Here is a 21283-nt window from a genome sequence, read left to right as displayed (position 1 = left end):
TCATCCTCTTTTCCTGCTCCTTGAGTACAAAGGAGGAGATGGGTTGAGATTTGTAATGGGGAATGATTTCAAATCCTTTTTCCTTCATGTGCCTAACCATCCACCCTTGTCTATTAAGAGCATTTTATTTCTTTTTTCTCAGCCAAATAGAGTGCTTTTTACACAGTAAGTTTGTAGTAACTATTTTGTCAAATTAACCTATTAATATAAAGCACCCTGAAAGTCTTGTAGTATAGAATTATATTTTTTTCTCACTAGAGATGAATTAACTCTACTATGTCTAAAGTATGTAATTGCAAAGTAATAGACTAAATAATGAGCATGTAGAAACGATCTTTTCAGTATCACTCACTATCTTCACCCTACTTGAGGTAGGTTGGACAGGTGGGACATCCAGGAACCAGGAGGCTCTGAGACCTCCAAGCTAGAGTTGGAGGCAAGCTTGGATATGCACTAAGCCAGCCAAGTCACTTGGTGGCTTAATGTAGCCAAGAAGTTTGTTCTACAACATCAGATTGAAAATCAGAGGGAGAGGGGCTAACAAGAAGACTCAGACAAAGTCAGCTAGACTTTGAGCAAGTACAATCATGAAGTGCATAACGATGTTTTTGTCAACAATGGACAAGATTATAATGGAGCTGAAAAGTTCCTATCACCTAGTAACATCATAGCCATCATGATGTCACAGCACAAAACATTACTCAGGTATTCATGATGGTGCTGGAGTACATATTCCTACTGCGGTGTGCTACCTACCAGTTGTATAAAAGTATAGCACATACAACTGTGTATAGTACACAATACTTGATAATGATAACAAATGACTGTGTTACCGGTTTATGCCTTTGCTATATATTTTATCATTATTTTACAGTGTACTCCTCCTATCTTACAAAAAAAAGTTAATTGTAAAATAGCCTCACGAAGGTCCTTCAGGAGGTATTCCAGAAGAAGGCATTGTTGCCGTAGGAGATGACAGCTCCACCTGTGCTTTTGCCCCTGAAGACCTTCCAGTGGGACAAGATGTGGAGATGGAAGACAGAGATATTGATGATCCTGATCCCTTTAGGCCTAGGCTAATGTGTTTATGTCTTACTTTCTAACAAAATAGTTATAAAAGTAAAAAAAAATTAAAAACAATTTTCAATAGAAAAAAGTTTATGGCATAAGAATATAAAGAAAGAAAATAATTTTGTACAGTTTTACGATGTTTGTATTTTAACCTAAATATTATTACAAAAGAGTCAAAAAGTTTTAAAATACAAAGTTTATAAAGTAAAAACATTAGAGTAAGCTAAGGTTAATTTATTATAGAAGAAAGAAAAATATTTTTTATAAATTTAGTGTTGCCTAAGTGTCCAGTGTTCATAAAGTCTACAGTAGTGTGCAGTAATGTCCTGGCCTTTCCAGTCACTCACCACTCACTCACTGACTCACACAGAGAAACTTACAGTCCCGGCAAGCTCCATTCATGGCAAGCAGCCTATACAGGTATACTGGTTATCTTTTATACCGTATTTTCCTTTTCTATGTTTAGATATGAAAACACCTACCATTGTGTTACAATTGCCTACAGTATTCAGTATAGTAATATGTTGTACAAATTTGCAGCCTAGGTGTGTAGTAGGCCATATCAGTTAGGTCTGTGTAAATATGCTTTTTGATGTTCGCACAATGACAAAATTGCCTAAACACACATTCTTAGAACATATCCCCATTGTTAAGCAACGTATGACTGTATATAATTTCTTTGGGTGATTATTTTGGCATTTATAAAAATGGGGTGGATATAACCTCACTGGCAGGGTTATAATGTATGCTTTATGCCGGGGAACAAATCTTTTCTTATTTCACTCCAATATCTTTAACAAAGTTTATTGGCCTGACAAATCTATGCCAGTGCCCCCAGGCACTGATTTGACAAGCCTCTGAGATGTCTCATTTTCATTTGTGTCATAACTCTATTGGTGTTGGCACATTCTGTTAATAGATCTTATTATGTTGTAATGATACAATGAAAGTTTCCATTGTAGTAAAAGCTACGATTATAATTGAGAGTCGGGGAGAATAGCACATGCCTCACAGCAGTAATGGTGTGTAAACTTATGTTACATTAAACCATCACACCTGGAAGAAACCAATGACTTGGGGCAAGTGAGTCCTATGCTTGCCTTTAAATAATTCATTACTTGTTAAACTTCAGGCAAGCAGGTATAAAGAATTCATCCTAAAAGGAAGGTGAAACCCTTGATATAGAGCTTCTACTGCATGTCAGGTCCTCAATATGCGCTATTTCTGATCTTCAGAACAATCCAACAAGGTTGAGATCAGAATTAGAAAAGTTGAGTAATAAGCTCAAAGGTCAGAAAGCTAACAAGTGGTAAGAAATGACTCAGAACTGCTAGCATAGAACCCTAATCACTACAACTTGTCTATCAACTGTGGCATGACACTAAATTCAGTATTTTGCAACTTCTTCTTTCCTAGGAAATTATTGGTTGTATTACAGGTTGGGTAAGTCACAGACTCAGAAAAATTGATAAGTTCACCTCTTCCCCATACTTTTCTTACCAATTTGACTGTTTGAGAACGGGAACACAGTTTATTGCTGAATTTTTAGCCATTTTACCTCCCTCACGATACTTCAGCCAAATATTTTAGATTACGCATCCTTGCCATAGAAAAGACTATCAACTGAAGGAGGCAAAGTACCAAAATAGATGTTGGACCTCAAAATCACAGCCTCAGTGTTTGTTGTAAAGATTAGAAAGCTTAATTATCTGTTGTAGCCTGTAATAGCCATTATTATTAATCATAGCTAAACACATAAAATAATGTTATATGAATGTGGTTACTGTATTTCCAACTTGGATTAGGGTTCATTGTTGGGTTGATTCATTGGTGCTGTGTGATTTTCTGGTGGAAAGAAGCTTGTTGGGGAGGAGAGTAGCCCTGATGAGAAATTCTGGCCTTAGGAGAATGTGGGAAGGAAAATACAATTATCATTTGTTGAATATTTTCAACATGGCAGGCACTATGCTAGGTGATTTAGCCTCTTCCATCCTCATGACAACCCACAAGTTAGTATTATTTTCCCTTTATCACAGAAAGGAAACTAAGATTCAGAGAGGCCAGATCATTTACTTGAGATCTCAAAGAGTGGAGTGGCAGAGCAGATCTTGTAGCTTTGCACTGCGATTCATTGGCCTGAATGTTGCTTTTTCAAGACACACAGGGCTAAATTCTCCAAAAAGTTTCAAAGTAGAAAGCTAGCACATTGATTAAAACCAAAACAAAATCCAAACAACTAAAACCCTTACTTTTCAGTGTATTTCTGTGTTCATAGACAATAAGGGAAATCTCCAAACATTCCTCCAGAATGGCTCCATGTCAAGTTTTCTGAGGCTGCGTTGATTTACTCTAGTAAAGAAAGCATGTCTGACACAGTAGCTGCAATGGCAGCTACTGGCTAGGTAAGTTACCTGCTAAGTAAGTTACCTGTTAGGTAGTTACCCACTAGGTAAGTCCACCATCACCCACCATGATCTGTTTGGTTTATGCAAGGGTTTCAAGGACGAATTGGATGAGGTTATGTTAAGACCACACTCTCTGTTGCTTTGAAGTCTTACATAGTGTCACCAGTCTGTGCAATCCTTCTAGGATGTGTTATTGGTTTTTTGCTGCTTCTGGTTTACTACTGTGTTCAGAAAGTTTAGGAGGAACAGTTTTAGGGGCCCTTCCTACAATAAAGGTCTTACTCCACAAGTCAGGGAACTAATAGGAGAATTTGGCCAAGCAAACAACAACAGGATGGTCTGTGGACCCACTGGACCCACTATGAGATGACCTTGAGTCAGAACTTACCTCATAAGCCTGCTTTCTAAGCTGGAAGACCATAAGCCATTTTGGGATCTCGGATACCAGTGTCAGTTCAGATCTGGTATCCAATGTCCTTATAAAATCTGAGTACTTCTCTCTTCCCAGTGTGGTTATCCTGGTTGATGATCATATATCCCTCTGTGGGAATAATTTAACACATGCACATACACATATAACCCTCAGTATGTAGTAGTAGTGGCACACAGTTAGTAAGGTGTGTGTGTGTGTATGTGTGTGTGTGTAGGACACTAGGTCCCCCTGAAGAAGGATTGCTCTCTCTCCACATATATGTATATTTTCTCCCATGGAAACACACACTCTATGGACCATACAAATCATTGCCCTCTGGTAGCCATTCCAGCCTCTCTGTCCATTAGAGTTGATTTCATTTGCCTTGTCTCTGATGGTTAAGAGCTGCCACCTACCCTTTTGTCATTCTGAAATCCCATCATCCCTAATGGTACTAGAGAAGCCAATTTCACAGCAACATCTCATACCCTCAACTCCATTCCACAGAGAACAACCACCACCGCATATCTCTGAGACATCAGTGTGTCCCCTCACTATTACATTGTTTGCAGCCTCAGAGAAAGAGGTATCTTCTGGGCCTTCCCAGGAAGAGATTCTGCTGGTGGGTTCTCTAATCTCATGTCATAAATCCATTCTAAGGTTCACATCCCCTGTGATTTCCAACTTCTTGCTTAATACCATGCCACAGATCTTCTGGCATCTCCACCTCATGTACTGTAGGACATCATTGCATCCAAGATTTGAGAATCTATGTCAGCAGAATATTAGACTCCTGGTTTCCATTCCAGAATATTGAGTGCCAAGTCATGAGGGAGTGTACCCAAGTCAATAAATTCTTCCCTGTGCAGCCTTACATCCTCCCACCTCAATCCAACGTCTCTAAGATCCACTCCCATACATGTTTCCTTGGTTCCTGATGATACTTAATGGCCAAGTCCTATAATTCCGATGGTTTGCAAGCTATTTCCTGCCATAGGTATGATTTGAACTATGCTGAGACTTGACCTTAGTTATTTACCTAAAAACAAGGAGGGGCGGGGAAGGCAGTTTGAGAGGAGGACAAGCATTATCTTGTGAGGTATTGTCTCAGACAAGGCATCTGTCAGTTCTCTATGCAAGGGTAGTTTGCTGTCCTCTGGCAAGAGGGAGGTACTACTTCTGCCTGTGTGGAGCTTTCAGGGAAATTTAACCGTTCCAGATTTTCAGGCTTGTCTACCCATTATTCTAGCTAGAAAGTGCCTAACTTTGCAATTAGATTTAAGACTGATTTTCAGCACAGTCTACCATAGATGAGGATTTCTTTAAATGTTGCCATTAATGTCTATTGGCATTCACAGTGTGTCCTGAGCTGATATTTGGCTTCCCTGAGCATATTACTTTATGAAATTCCTAGAGCAGTTAACCAGCCAACTCCACACTTCTTATAATTACCATTCCTCTTATACTACAGAAGTGTCATAGCCACCGGGTAACATTGCATCTCACCCTTCACCTCAATCTCTTCGCAGTCAACCACAGAGAAGAATCTTTCTTAGTAACTGTGATGACACTAAATACCGAGGGTATCACCACCCTACTTCCAGCACAAATTATCTTAGTCTGGCATTCCTAGAAAGCAGAGCCTGAGACAAAAGCATAAGTGTAAATAGCTTTTGGGGCCTGTGATCCAAGTAGGAGCTGGATTGGAGAACAAGAAAAGCAAGGCAGAGAAAGTGAAAGAGATAATGCCAAGACGAATTATCAACTGGACAGAAATATGGGAAATGTGCTGATTGATATGGGTCTATCTGAGAACCCACTTGAAATATGTCTTAGTAACCCCCTTCTGAAGAAAGAAAGAGAGATACATCCTTTTCACATTGGTGCAATATTTGCTCTGCAAACAATTACTCTTCTCACTTCTAAGTTGCATATGCATGAGTTCTAAGTGGGTTCCACGGCAGACTCTGATGCAACATCAACAGAAAAATCAGAAAAGCCTTAGACCTGGAAGCAAGAAGTACAATGCACAGGCCTGACAAGAACAGCTATTGGCTTAGAAGCTGGTTTAGAACCTGTACAGAACCAGTCGCCACTGCTGTGGCTGGGATAAAAGACAGAAGAGGCCAAGGAAAAATCTGAAGAGATGTCTGACAATCTTTGTGATTCAGCATTTCCCCATTTAGCATAGAATCAAAACAGAAATGCCTATGTGTGAGCAGCGTTATTTATAAAAGCCCCCAAACGGTAACAACCCAGTCTGTCAACAGTGAATGAAGCATAAAATTGTAATGTTGAATACAGTAAGACAGACATAAGAGAATACATATTTGGTCCAATTTAGTTCAAAAGTAGGCAACTTAACCACAATGCTAGAAGTCAGCATTGTGGTTACCTTTGGGAAATAGAGAACATACGGTGGATGCTGTCGGTACCCTCTCCAGATCCCTGTTAGTACCTGGGCACCCATTCTCCTGGCTACTGCAAGAGTTGGTTGCTCACAACTCATAGTTGTCCCCTATTCCTTTGCCAAATAGGAGCACCTTGTCTGGGGACCTATGCCTGCTGTCCCAAACCAGACTTTGAGTGATGAATGGTTGACACAGGAATACAAAATGCTGGCCCCTTTGCCACAAGGTGGGACTAACTGGTTCAGTCTTTGCTCCATAGCTTGCTCATGAGATCAGAGCAATCTTCATTTGAGAGCACACTCTTTAGCTTTTCCCTTACTCGGAAATGTTTCCCTCACTCCTCTTCTTCTGAGAGCACCCCTCTCCCAGTGGCCCCACCAGAGAATCCCTGTTTCAGGCTCTGCTTCTAGTGAACCAACCTGAGACAGAGTTGAGAGTTGAGATGGCCTTGAGGGGGCTGCTATGGAGTTGACAATGTTCTGTTCCTTGACCTGGGTGAGAGTTGTGTGAGTTTGTTAACTTTGTGATAATTCATTAATGCGAACATTTATAATTTGTGCATTTTTCTATGTTTATGTTATACTTCAATATTAAAAAGTTTCTTTTTTTTTCTTTATTTTATTTCAGGATATTATGAGGGTACGAACGTTTTGGTTACATTTTATGTCTTTGCCTCACCCATGCGAGGATTAAAGGCATGCCTTTCCCCTCTACAATGCTCACTGTGTCCATTAGTTGTGAGTTTACCACCCCCAACCCCCTAATCCCTGAAGAATATTACTACCGTGTGAAAAAAAGTTTATTTTAGAAAGAGAGAGAGAGAGAGAGACAGACAGACAGACTTGGCCAAAGAAGTTAGTTACCTTGCTCTCTAAATTCTTGAGTTGAGAACTGCCTGAGAATCAGGAGTACCTCAAAATATCCTCAGGATGCTCTTTGGTCTTGGAAAACTGTCAAACACCCTTGAGCACCCTGTGAACTACTAATAAAACTCATGGGGCTTGGAAGCTACCTGTAGGAATCTTACTACATTAACTTCCTCCCAAATTAGTCATGATAAACCAGATAATGCTTATCTAGACAAACTAGATTATGAAGTGTTCACAAAACCTAAATTCTTAGTGGCTCACACAATGAAAGTGTATTTCTTACTTAAGCACAGTGTACTAAGATTTGGGGTAATTGTTCGGAGTGCTAATCCAGCAATGTTGGCTTCTTCCATCTGTGGCCACTCTCTCCTGACATGCTTCTACAATCACCACAGCAGGGTACCAACCACTGGAGAAATTTGTCCTAGCAATCAAGGGTTTTGGTCTGGAAGTGATATTTGTCACTTCTTCACATAAGCCACCGGCCAGAAGTAGCCAGATGCCCTGCTGCAAAGGCAAGGAGCTGCAGTGGGGCAACTGCAAGGAGTAGGAGTGTGGGAAAATGGGTCTGCCCACGGGATCAGAAGAGGAAGTGACATATACTTAGAAAGCTCTTCCATGTTGTCACTGATTTGACCTAAAACCAATTTTGAAATCCTTCTATGGAACAAGGGAAATAGATTCTCGCCCTCTATATGATATAAATTCCACAAGAATGGAGAATGTTTGAACTTTTTCCTAATTTCCCACATTAATATTTTGTATATTGTCCACTTGCCATTTCATATCTGAAAATTAACCTCTGTTTTAAGTGTGGCTGTATAATCAGAATATAATACAATAGAAAATTTATGAAAACAGTAGAGACAAGAATGGCTTTATTCCAATCATAAAACACTTTATTGTGTGTAAGGGGGTTGTCCTTTGCACATCAGGATGGTACTAGTGACTGCTCAGGTGTTCTTGAGCCGCTTTTCCTCTGGTGAAGACTGACGTCTTTTGTTGAAAGGAGATGTTCCTCACTAAGGCTGCTGCTCTACAGGATCAAGGTCAGAGTCTCATACTCGGGAAAAAAATCTTTGCAACACTTGCCCATATGAATCCATAAGCCATGAACTTGACCTTTTTTACCCATCATTTGTAGAATTAAATTGTATCAGTACATAAAATACTACATTCTAAATTGTAAAAAACATATGCAGAATGAGATATAAATAAGATTATACTTAAGAGCTCTGTGTAACAGTGATGCTAGAGGTTAAAAAATACTGGAAAATGTATGGCTCTTCAGGCAAACACCTTTCTTGGGCTCATGAAACATATTTTTCTATTCAACTTTGTAATGGTTGATCATTTTTTTCTGCAGTTGAACCAGCTATTAGCTTTCAGGAGAGTCAAAATTCTTTTTGTTTGAGGATCAAATTTGTATTGCCTTGTTCCATGAAAGAAATAGAAGAATCCTAGAAATAAAACAAAAGAGACTTACTACATTATACAAGTAGTTTCTAGGTTTAACTTGAATTCTTGAGAAACCAATTCACTTGTTAGCACAAATATTTTTGGCATTTGCTGTTCCAGCTAAGAAAATGGATGCTATTATCATGGCAACAAAATGGAGGAAATACATATGTAGTCACTTACCATCTTTCTTGAAAACAGCATCAATTTTGTGGCCAATTCCAGGAAAGTCAATTGCTATCTTTTTGGGATAACCTGTGTCCATGGATTGTTTATATTCATCATACCTGGTCAGAAAAGAATTAGGAGTGTCAGAATCTTTTGCTAAGCATGTAGATTTTTCAAAATCATAATAGGAAACATGCCATCAGGAATTTAACCAAAATTTTTAATTCTATAGATCACGTGTAAAAATGGGGAGTAGATAAGTTGAGGTAGAATGTTGGGCAGACTAAAAGTATAATAGGGTCCCTTTGAAATTCAACATCTAATTCTTTAGTGGGTTCCACACTATGTTCTGTTAAGGTAAAATGCTACGAAAGCTAAGTTCTTTTTGGCTGAAGTAGCTCTGTTAAAATGAATGCCCTCATTTTTACATCTTTTTAAAATTCAGCCCCACATGCTCCCTGGATTCCCACCTCAGGCATTGTGTGCTGATAATTGGTCAATAGGCTAAATCCATGATAGACTAGATCCAGCCCTTCACAGAAGAGGATGCTGGCCAAGGCAATTTAAGACTCATTTTGAAATGGTTCAATCTAAAACTTTCTAGGGAGAAAAAACGGGTGCCCTAAGATTGCCTGGACTCGGTCTTTACCTCCAGTATTTGTTAGCAACAAAGAAGTATGTTTTTCCAGTATCTTCCTCAGAAACAGCAGCATCGATACGCTTCACAGTTCTAGGGAAGCCAAAGGATCTGTAGATGTCCTTGGGGTACCCAGGTAGCACATTCTGCCCCTGAACAGCCCAGTACTTATTACCTGCAAATCAAGAAACAGTGATGAAAATACTTCCCCAGGGTTCCAACAGACAATAAGCAGATTTCTATCTAAGTTCTTAGTTTTACATCCTAGAGCAGTGCCCTGGCTACAGATTGGAACCATCTAGTGAGATTTTTGAAAATACTGATGCCAGGATCCTATCCTAGACCAATTAGAGGAGTCTAGTTTTTGCAGCTTCCTAGGTGATTCTAATCTGCAGCAAGCTTTAAGAATGACTTATTTACAGCTGAAGGCTTCTTCTCAAAGCCAGATGTTCAAATGACCAAAGAGTTTGTCATGCCACCTCAGTGATATAAACTTCACCTCTCCAGGTTGTCCATAGACTGTGGATGTTCGAACCAATGGTATCCCAAAGAGCAGAGCGTTATAATGACTTACAACCTGTAATGACTTGCAACCCTGGATTCAAATCACTGCATTTGACTAGAACACACCTCCAAGTACTTGGATTAATGCTGTATCCAGATTCCGTGTGGTTATACTCAGTAAGCCCCTCATCACGTAAGGCTGCTCTTATATCCTGAAGCCAGGATTGCTCTTATTGCACAAATATGCTTCTTTACCCATTATGAAAAAGGAATTTGAAACTTTGCATATCTAAAGTCCTATTTAATTTCATGATTTAAAGACTAGAAATCCTATTTCAAAGTGTTTTGCTCATCTGAACTGCATTCAATTCTTTGCCTTGAGTGTGTGGCTGGGTCAAGCATCCTGTCTGTACTACACCAAACACATATTTGCAAAAGTACTTGTGTTTGGCATGGTGTCTTCAAAGCCAGGAGCTGGACATTGGATTGTGTCTCATTCTGATGGAATCAACAAAGCTTGTCCCATTCAATTCACAATAATTCAGGACTTCTCATACTTTGATGTGCATATGAATTGCCTGGGAAATTGATAAAATTTAGATTCTGTTAAAGAAGGTCTGGAGTGAAAAACTGAGATTCTGTATTTGTAACAGACTTCCTGGTGATGCCAATGCCACCTGTGGTCTGAGGACCACACCCTGACAGCAAGGCTGCCTAGTGGGGGCCTCCCCCAGTCCTCCACTCTTAAGAGAGTGGTTTATATTAAGATAAGGTCTAGGAAACCACACAAACAAAACTTTTCTGTTCCATCCTCTGTTGTATTGGACCAAGTCTCAAATTTTACTCCTTAGTACCTCTTGGAACATAGTGAACGGTTTAAGTACATAAACTGTTTGCACAGAAAACACTTTCATAAGTCTAGATTCATAGATAGGCCAGAACATTTCCATCTCCAGGCATTTGCTTTTTACTCCAAATGACTCAGAAATATACTACGTAATTTTTAATGAAGCTGATGGACTTTCATTAATTTGCTCGGTGAGGCTGTTGGATTTTCAAAAGTCTCTGGACGGAATGCAACTAGTACCCTTATATCTCAGCCCACAAGTGGATGAAAAATTAATTCATAAAAACAGTGAAAAATAATCGGAAGCATTACCTTTGAAAAACCGGACTTCATCTCTACTGGCAACTTCGTAAGCAGCTTCAAGTCCATTTGGCAGTTGTGGCCAGAAAACAGAAATGAAATTGAGCTCAACTTCTGGGTAGAAGGGATTTGTGCGCATGTAGAATCTGATTGGAATAAAAGATAAAAAGGTTGCTATCTAATCTCTAGCAACCTCTGGCTGACATCCAGCTCCTTCTAGTTGCTGGCACTAGTGGTGTGCTGGCAAATCTTTAACATCCAGCTCTCCAATGGGAGTGGGACGGCAGGGAAAGTCCTGGTTTGTAGCATTTGCTTATTTTCCTCAGTTAAAATACTTCCTTTATGGCAGGTTCCAAGAGTGACAGTAGAGCACCATTACATAGTATACAAATAAAATAGGCATAAATAACCTCGAGAACATAAATAAATAGTAAAGTGTACTACAAATAATTACAAAGTGATGAATTTTGATTATTTTTATTACTTTTGGTTTTAATATAATTTTGTTTATAGAATTTAATTTTTAATAATGGCTGTGCTTCACAAGCAACTTGCAAAATTTTTCAAAATTTGACAGTTGGTTTTAGTGAGCCTTTAGGAGCCAGCTGCAGCACATCACTGGCTGGAACCCAACACTAATATCCTACATTTAGTGAGTATTCACAACACACCAGGCCCATGACACACCAGGCCATTACATCAGACCTTATCACAAAAACCCTACAAGAGAGTATTACTCCCATCTCAGGGATGGGAAGTTGAGGTCAGGGAGACTAAGGGAGCTGCTTAAAGCCACTGAACTGGTAAGAGGCAAAGGTTGATCTTAAACTCAGCTCTGGCAGTCACACCCTTTGTTGTTCTTTGGTTAGTCACACTTATACAAAGTTGATTTTCGAGTTCATAGGGACCAGAGTAAGGACGCAACATAGACTGTCATGTGGGCTGACAGGGGAGTGTTGCAGATCCAAGCCACAGGGAAGACTATGGCCTTGGTGGTCATAAACCTGACTTCTAGGCCCAGTCCTGCCCCTGCCTGGCTGTGAGACCTTGGGCAAGTCAGTTAGTATCTCTAGCCTTCCATGATGTCATGACATTTAAATGACTTCAGTGTCCTTTCAGTTCCTGCAAGTCCTCAAATTGGTCCTGTTCCTTGGAATAATCCCTCAGATATTTGCTCTGATAGGTGTGTCCTGCTCTATTGAGAGCTTTCCTTTAGAACCTTGTGTTTCCTTAACACGTCCCAGTATTGAGCCACACCCTGTATGGTTTACATCCAACCTTTTCTTTTACATGCAAAACTAATAAAGAGAGGATGGAAAGTATTAGGAGCCAATGCCTTGAATTTTGGGATAGATATAGCCACAAAGTAGTAAACAGTGCCAACAACTCTCCAAGAAGAAAGGCTGGAGAGAAGGAGCCTTTCAGACCACCCCTACTTTCTAGTGCTGGTCTTTCTGTGGACTGCATCATTCACAAAAGAGCATATTATTATTTTGCCTGGTTCTTTAGGAATCACTATCACACAAAGAGCAGGCCTGTTCCTTGCATGTGAGAGTACCCCAAACTTTTTGAATCCATATGCACAGAGGGAGCTCTAGGATGCTCCTCTGAGGAGAGAAGCACCCCGTTGTGGCTGCAAATATCCTGAGGAGGAGGGTGTCATGAACTCCTGGGGACTCTCCCAGAATTGGCTCCTTCTCTTCTCATCGCTGGGCCTCCAAGGGGCAACAGAGACCTTTCATGATGACAGGATTTGGGAGAGCCATCTTTTTTCCAAATGCACAGATGATACTTAAAAGGTGGCTATGCAACTCTCGTTGGCGTGATGGTACTGAGAAAATGACTGACTTCTAGTAAAGTCCTAACATACATACTATCATAGAGATGGACATAATGAAAAGAATCCTAAAGCAGGGGACAGAAGACCATAACTGCTCTGTCACCAATAAGCTCTGTGCCCCCAAAAGGTCTCTTTCCTTCTCTCTGCCTTACTTTGCTAATCTGTAAATGGGATTATATTTATTGATTTTCTACTTCAATGATATTTTCTGAGAATCAGATGATCTGATATCTGTGGGAAATCAAAGTTGTTGCAAGTACGTTACATCGTACAAATGTAAGCAATTGCTACCATATACTTACAGTTGTGAACAAAGGTAAGATAAATAACACATGAATAATAATAGTGGCCCATAGTAGTGAATATTGTTATTATTACAAATGCAGAACACAGAAGAACTGTGATGTCTTACCTGTCTTTAAAGAACATCACTTCTCCACGAATCGTAGTTATAGCATCGAAGGTTAGCTTACTATCACACACTTGGGGAGTTTGTGGGCCTGTTGGCTGGTTGGGATTTTGGGAAGGTCCTAAACAAAATAAAAGACCTGGAGTTAGTTTTACCTAGTATTGGAAAACCAAACAAACAATGAAAAACAGCTTCTTAAGGGATACAGCTAATGGTCGATTTCTTTGGAATGAACGTAAAGACCAGTAGGCCACTGCTCATGGCTTTTTCTTTGTACTCACCATATATGGCTTGGATGCCATCAATGTCATCCTGAGCTAGCTGAACATCACCACTGAATGTGTAGGTGGGGTACATCAAAGCCCCAATATCAGCAGAATGAGAGAGTCCAAGGGAATGCCCCAATTCATGAGCCGCAACACGATACAAGTTGTAATCTAAAAGGAGCAATAAATTCACTTGCAATTATTTGAAATATATTCATACTTGAGGCATTTAGTTAAGGAATAATATACAACTCTACAAGGACTAATGCTTATAATTTTTCAGTGACTTTTTAAAATATATATATTAATATAACTTTTTGCAAAGGCGGGAAGCATGCATTTATTAATAATGAAAAACCATGTTAAAGCCCAAACTCTATCATTACACTGATATAATTAAGAGACAAACCCAGCTGTCTCTAGCACAGATTAGTAAATCTTGTTATTGATTAGATGGCACATATTATTTCACAGAGAAGCAATAAAGTTCTATTAACACTTAAATTTTTTTCTTATGTATAAAACGGATAAATGTTTACAGCTGGAAATTTTGGAAAACACAGAAAGCTGCTGCCTTCCTTAATTTCCACATAAGCTTACTACTACTGTTAAATTTTGCTGTGTCCTGCTAATAAAAGATTCAATGTAGATGCCCACAAGTAAAACATTAAGGTTTTTGACATTTTCATAATAGAAATTTTAAAGTGGCCTGATAGTCACCACTAAGATGTTGTACTAGCAGAAAGAACCTCTTTTATACATTTCTAAATGTATCATTATTTTCTGAGTGGTAACAGAAAAATGCATACTTATATGAATACGTTCTTCCAGCTACACCAACCAATATCATAATGAACCACAAAGTGGTGGGAGAATTGAGAGATGCAAAACTGGTTGACTTACTTCTGGAATCGCTGGTCCACTGTTCGTCTTCATCAAAATGAGCATCCCCTCCAATACCTGGGCCTGGCTGAAAAGCATGAGCAAGGTTTCCTCCAGGTCCATCAAAGGGAGAATTATCCTGATGATCTGCAAGAAACAAGTCAACCAATGTCCCTCTTGGTTCTTATTCAGGCTAATCCAGGAGGGCAAGCGTTGGCTTTGGGAAGGGGCCAACAGACTTCCATCTAATGTGACGTAGTTTGCTACTTCTTTAAGCCCATAAAATCAACACCCTTCTTAAGGAATTCCAGCTGCAAAACTGAAGAGATTTAGGGGCAAAGTAAAGCTAAGGTGAGAATAATTTCATGCTACAGGAAGAGCTTACCTCCCCTGACGAAGGATATCATGATGTCTGCTTGGCCCTCAAAAACCTTGGTGAATGTCAGGGGTGAGGCATTACTCCAGAGTTGAAAGGCTTTCTCAATGGCACGGTCCACATCTGCCCTTGGCAAATCTGGTGTGTAATTTTTAATCCTTAGAATGAAAGGAAACAGAGACACATCAGACCTTATTTCTCACCGCTCTGATGGGAAATAGCATTCTCACGCTGGTGCTCAGTCTGATTACCTGTAGGTCAGATGTGTTTGCTCCCAACGAGGGTTCCCCTGAGTGAGGACAAACTGTGCCACATCAGGCACCCCACATCTGGGCTGCTTCATCACCTTCAGGGTCTCAGTGTCTGGCTTCCCAGTCACCTTTAGCCCAAAGAATTCCTGCATTTGCTTCAATTTTTCAACCACGGGGCCACTGCTTCTCTTCTTTTCAATTTGCTTCCCATCATTCTTCAGGTCGTAGTAGTTTTCCAGGTATTTCTGATAAAAGATAAAATTACTGAAACACTGGATGGGAAATCTTTCTCATTTTTTGAAAAATTAATAGCATGAAGTTTTTGCCAAAACAGAGAAACTACTTTTAAAACTTATGTGTAGATATCAAGATCCTTATTGTGCTTATCATTGGTGCAAAAATGCAATTTCAGAATAGAAATGTCCCTACCATTAGTTACTACAAAGTCAGAACTTCATCGTAGAGTAAGATTGGTAGAGCAAGATTTGACTACTGTTGCAAATCTACGATTTGTAGAGTGAGACTTGCATACTGTTTGTTCGATTCCCTCTCACCTCCAAATGGAACAGAAGAGTCTATGCATGGCTAGATACATTTGTTGGGAGCATGCTGTTCCTGGCAAAATAACTTCTCTTTGCAGGAAATGCATCCTTAAACTCCATTATACTACCATGGAAATATACAAAGTAAAGACATTCATTACAGGCACATGTATGCAGCATTTACCTGGACTATCTCCACATCTTGCTCTTGTGTTTCTGGAATTGCTGGGAAGCCGTGAGACCCCAGGCCCCAGAGCAGTAGCAACAGCAGAGAAAAGCTGGGCATTGCTGGCTTTTGTCTTCCTTCTCAGGGCAAGACAACTGATGACTCTCACCTGCCTACTGCTCCAATATCTCAGCTGGGAAGCTCTCTCTTTATATATAGAATACTGGCCCTTCCAGAAAGCTGAAGGCTGTCTGAGTCATGTTTTATAATATCCTCCTGATTAGCAATGAATTGCCTGAACAATCATCAGAAACGGTGACTCCGAGCAGATTATTTGGGTTTGATTGGTGTTGTAATCTCATGATTAATGTCAAACAGGATGTGTGTGAAGGAGACACGCTCCACCATGTAAACAGTTGTTTTTCCCAATTCATTTCTATCCTGTTTGAGAAAGGCCCTTGTTACACACACAGGTTACAGAGTACTCCATGGCTTTTTTGAAAAATGGATTTTGCTACGTGATTCTGCTGGTCATAAAGTGCTCCAGGTTTCTGCACATACTTTGCTCCCGGTGCAGAGAGTACAGTCACTAACACCGGGGGTGGGGGGGGGGGAGGCAGGGGGCCCTATGGCTGTTGGGCACCTGCACTGATTGAAGCTCAGCTCCTCAACCACTCACTCTGTGGTGTCTCTCTGGAGTTCTCCCAGGTCCCTTCTGTCTTTGTTAAACCACCTGGTACGCTATGGCAGTAGCACAATGGTTTCCCTTGATCTTTATTCAGGCCTAGGATTTCAGAGCCTTGCCTCGGAAGACCACTCATCCACAGGTGGGGTGTGACATAACTCCCTGCTCTGTGTAGACCTTGTCCATCATCACCATGGGACAAACAGGATCCTTCTCTGAAACCTCTCAGAATGTACCAGGTGAGCAAGAGACCCAGTGTGACTCTGGGGTCTTAGTTTTATACATCCTTGTTCCCCTCAATATGAGCACATCTTTGCTACTTGGGGCTGGGCAGCATTTATTAACTCTTTCATATATGCATTCATTCATGTATTTATGCATTCATTCATTCAAAAATATTATTTAGCATCTCCTGCACACTAAAATAAATAGATGGCCATGCAATGAAAGATGCACATTCATGTATTTATGTTCCACATAAAATTGTCTTAGGTACCACCAGGGCCTTCCCTGCCATTCTTGGGGCGAGAAACTGATCTATCTCTGTGCCTTCCCTCTCCTCATGCACCACCCTCTTTCCTTGGAAGCGTTTAGCTGAGATAGGAAGTTGAGAAACATAGTTCTGCGTTCTTCTCCTTCAGCACCCATGGTGCTCCTCATCACTCCCAAAGTGTCAGGTTTGCTTTCTCGGAATTTTTCTCCATGACGGATTACTGTTTTCCTTGCCATGCCATGACAATGTCTTATTCAGAAATTATTCTTCAATATATCTTGGATTGATTTGAAAGAACTCACTTCCTCTCTAATCATTTAACCACAACTTCCTCATCTACATGGAGTAAGATGTGAGTTCAAGATGGTAAGAGGAATTGGGAGAATTCTCATGAAAATGAAATCCTCTCATTATGGGTGTCGTACAGAGACCAAAGAACATTTGCAATTGAAGTGACTCCAGCACAGGCAACAAAAACAGCAAAAGAGGCTCTTTATATTAGAGTTTGTTTTAAAAGTCAAGGGTTGGCAGACACACTCCAACTGTTGGGGAACCTGGTCAGTGTGAGGAGGTTACCCCCTAGCTCCACTGAGGCCTGGGAAGCCAGGCTTGCTAGGTTAACTCGGGAGAGCAGCATCGTGACCATCTGGGATTGAGCAATAAATTGCATAAATTGTCACCCTGGAAGAGTGTCATAAAATGTCCCAACTGCCAAGAGTCTGCATAGCCTACTGTTTAGAAGTTTTCAAACTTTTGTAAACTACTGTATCCTTTGCTTAAACAAAATCCCTTTTAGAAAACCGATTTGCAAACCAGATGAAAGCAGAGGTTCTCTGATGGAAGTCAGAAATGGGGCCTCAGAGTCCCACCCACATGACAGCCACATCGTCCTGCCCTCTCTAGCAAAGTCCACCATTTTCTCCAGGTCTGAGTCCAGAGCTATTACCCTAAACACTCACAGAGTTTCATTACATGTCAGGGCTGCTGATGTAGATTGGAAACTGGTTGCTTAGAACAGCTTTTTGTGAAATTTCTTCCTAAAATAACAAAGAATTTTAAATTAAGTTATGGTTAAGCAACCAGTCTCATAGATTCACATGGTCCCAAATCTTGAAATTTCCAGTTAGGTATTCACAGCAGAACTTCTAATATAGCACATGTGACTTCTGGGTTAGTGCTAGTGTGTGATTCATTTGAGAGTAAAAAATAAAACACAAATCTAGAACAGAATTCTGGGGTTGAAATCCTACCAAATCCTAGCAACGACTAGACTTAGCACAGTTTCCAAGAAGCTCAAAACAAGTTAAACTCATATTTGCTCTTCACATCCAGATGATTTTATTCTTCTGGGAGCATCTTCCCCCATAATTCCATTTTGAATGTAATTTTGTGGAAATCCGTCTACCCCTGATGTCCTGGGAGAATAACAGTTTTAAGGGGGCTCTAATGAGTGTGGCTGTGTCGACCGACTCCTAACTGTTTCCAGGCAGGCAAATTATTTCCATGATTTTCTTGGTTGTTTCATGCTGGCTGCTCTGTGAAAGGCCTCAAATATGTTTGTAGTTTTCCATGTTAAATTCAATCTTGAAATGTCAATCTTGCTTCATTTTTGTTTAATGCTTGGAAATCAGCCTTTTTAATTTTGTAACTCCATTTGAGTGCCAGATATTTTTCTATTTTTTTGTCTTACAGGTCTTGAAATAATCTTTAGCCAGGAACTTTAAATATTTAATACTGTTTTGTTTTGGTTTGGAAGTAACATGTGGGAAAAAAATTGTCCGACCCTCAATATTCATCATACATGTGGGCACATGATAGCTTATGAATAACCACTGTTAGCCAGGCACTTAACAGACACCTGGTCCACACTGGTCCCGTCAGTCCTCATGGTTATCCTCCAGGTAGAAATGATTGACCCATTAACCCTGAGTCCTGGGTCACACAGGTTCAGGGGAAGTCACTAGTTGAACATGGGTCTAGTGACTATCTAGACAAGTCACGCACACACATACACACACACACACACACACACCCGGTAAGAGATCTTGCTTCTCTAACAAAGAGAAAGTGTCCGGAGACACAAGGAGCATTACATTAACTCCCTCATGTCCAGAATAATGTCCCTCTGCCACCATCTTGTCCTTCAGGCCGGAAAGAATCTTCCCTGTCAAGCTACAGCTCAATGTCCTTTATTTCCCCTACCAAACTTCTAGAGATTGTCATTTGTACTTACTACCTCAACTTAGTAAGTGTTCGCAAATGATTGTTGAATGAATGAATGAATGAATAAATCAATGAATAAATAAATACTTAAATGAGAAATAAACTACTTCTCGTTAGGCTCAGTTGTCAGCAAAAGTTTTATGCCCATGGTTAGGTTTCGAGGTCTTTTACTCTGCTAAGACTAAAGTTATTTAAATTATCACAGGAAGAAATTGGATATATCTCCTGACTGGGGATTTTAAATGAAGCACAGCACATTAATTTTTGGTGATCTGCGTGCCATGGTATAATCATTTAATGTCTGATTATTTTGAGCACTTTATTGATTTGCCAGCAATATTTTCACATCTACATAATTTATTAAACACTCTGGAAAATGCTTACAGGGAGCACATCCTGGAAACAGACTTTTGTAGCTACAGCTCCTCTTTAAGGAAGTTCAAACCAAGGGCCCTGCCGGGGCTGAGTCCTACTTGCACCATAGCTCAGCTCAGACTGTCAAAATCATTCTTTCTCTGCCTACACATCTGTGTTTATGAATTTGAGATCATGAGGAAGCTTAGGGTACTGCTATGAGATTTTGATCATGTGCTCAGAATATGACTTGCTTGTTTGGGAGTCTCTGATACATATACTGGTTCCAGACCTTTTATTCTATGATTCATATTTCAAATTATATTCTGTTGTTGCAGAAGTTTCCTGTATTTTTGACAAAGTGGAATGTTCTCTAAGCCCAATATCCAGCTCTTTTTACTTTATCTTAACTACTCATACCTCAGCTATAATTCTATACAATGACAGCTGGACTAGTCAGCTGGTTTTCCTTGAATCAATCAACATTTAACGATTGCTGGGTGAAAGAAAGAGAATTTAACATTTACTGGGCTCTCTTTACCTTTAACATACATGACCATTTTGTCCTTGCAATAACCCTGTGGAACAGTTAGGCAAATAATATTTCTATTTCATAGATGAAGAAACTGTGGCAGCTGTCTAGGATTAAGTCTTTTGTCCAGGTTTTCCCATGAGCAAGTGATAGAGACAGAAACTTGAAAATAGGTATTCGGTTGCAAAACCAGGTGATTTAGCTCTTAACACAAATGTTCAAACTATGCAGACATTTTTGTGTATTCACATGGGGATGTATTTCTTAGTTCTAATAGAAAATTATTGAGGAAACCACCAATAGACTGTACAGTCCCTTTTCCTTAAACTGACATCTTTACCTGTGATTTCAAGCCTTTTCTCTTCCACGTAAGTGTTTCTTTCCCTTGGCACAGATCTGTCCCCTCATCCTGTGAGCATGGCTGCCCTGTGAAAGAAACTGATGGTCACAATGTTAAATATTGTCACAACCTGGTACTCTTTGAGCATCTCCCTTCTCCTTTTTATCAATCTTACTACTTCACCTTAACCTTAACTTTGACCTTCACCTTGACCTTACTCTCTCACGCTGCATTCTCAAATGTTACTACTCACTCCCATATTTGAAAAAGGCAGGTGGCTTTTCCTCAGTTTACATTCTCATCAATCCTTTTTAGCATGTGATGCTCAGTCTTGGGAATTCTCCTTTCCTTAGCTTGGGAATTTCTCCACTTTGCTGTTTCTCCCTGTATGTTTCTGATTATTTCCTCTCCTTTGCTGGCATCTCTTCCTTTCCCTTCCCCTTGAATCTAGCCAGTCACCAAGGTCATGTTCTGAGTCCTCATCCTTAATCTCTGGCCACTGTTTATCTAGGACAGTCTCATCTACTCCCACAACTTCAACCAACATCCCCACACAATTCCTTCCTAAACTGGGGCCCTAGTTTTTTTTCTTCTTGAATTTCTATCTCCTAGTTTCAACTGCCACCAGGACACCTCCACCTGGATATGTCTGGTATCATTTCCTTTTAAACCAGGACTTTTATTCCCCACTTTACTACTTCTTATCTAGTACAGAGCTTCCTAAACCACTGACCTGGATTCAAATCCTGACTCTGCCAACTACTAGCTAAATGACCTATAACCCAAGCTTTTTATGTCTAAATCTTCTCAACTAAAAGATGGAAATAATAGTAATAACTGCC

At 40.0% G+C, this 21283-nt stretch overlaps 1 protein-coding gene across 1 annotated transcript; it reads right to left on the bottom strand.

The window, feature by feature from the left end:
- Window positions 1–8022: 8022 nt before the first annotated feature.
- LOC138383882 (interstitial collagenase) lies at window positions 8023–16002 on the bottom strand. Its single transcript, XM_069469010.1, has 10 exons — window positions 15833–16002; window positions 15107–15351; window positions 14865–15013; window positions 14501–14626; window positions 13613–13768; window positions 13335–13452; window positions 11095–11228; window positions 9444–9606; window positions 8810–8913; window positions 8023–8628 (listed from the first exon to the last, which is right to left on the bottom strand). Exons 1-10 carry the CDS (start codon window positions 15932–15934, stop codon window positions 8519–8521), a joined length of 1407 nt encoding a protein of 468 aa, XP_069325111.1. The 5' UTR covers window positions 15935–16002; the 3' UTR covers window positions 8023–8518.
- Window positions 16003–21283: the final 5281 nt, after the last annotated feature.

Source organism: Eulemur rufifrons, chromosome 6 (genome assembly GCF_041146395.1).
Source record: "Eulemur rufifrons isolate Redbay chromosome 6, OSU_ERuf_1, whole genome shotgun sequence".
Taxonomy (NCBI): domain Eukaryota; kingdom Metazoa; phylum Chordata; class Mammalia; order Primates; family Lemuridae; genus Eulemur; species Eulemur rufifrons.
This window is presented reverse-complemented; position numbering and strand designations above follow the sequence as displayed.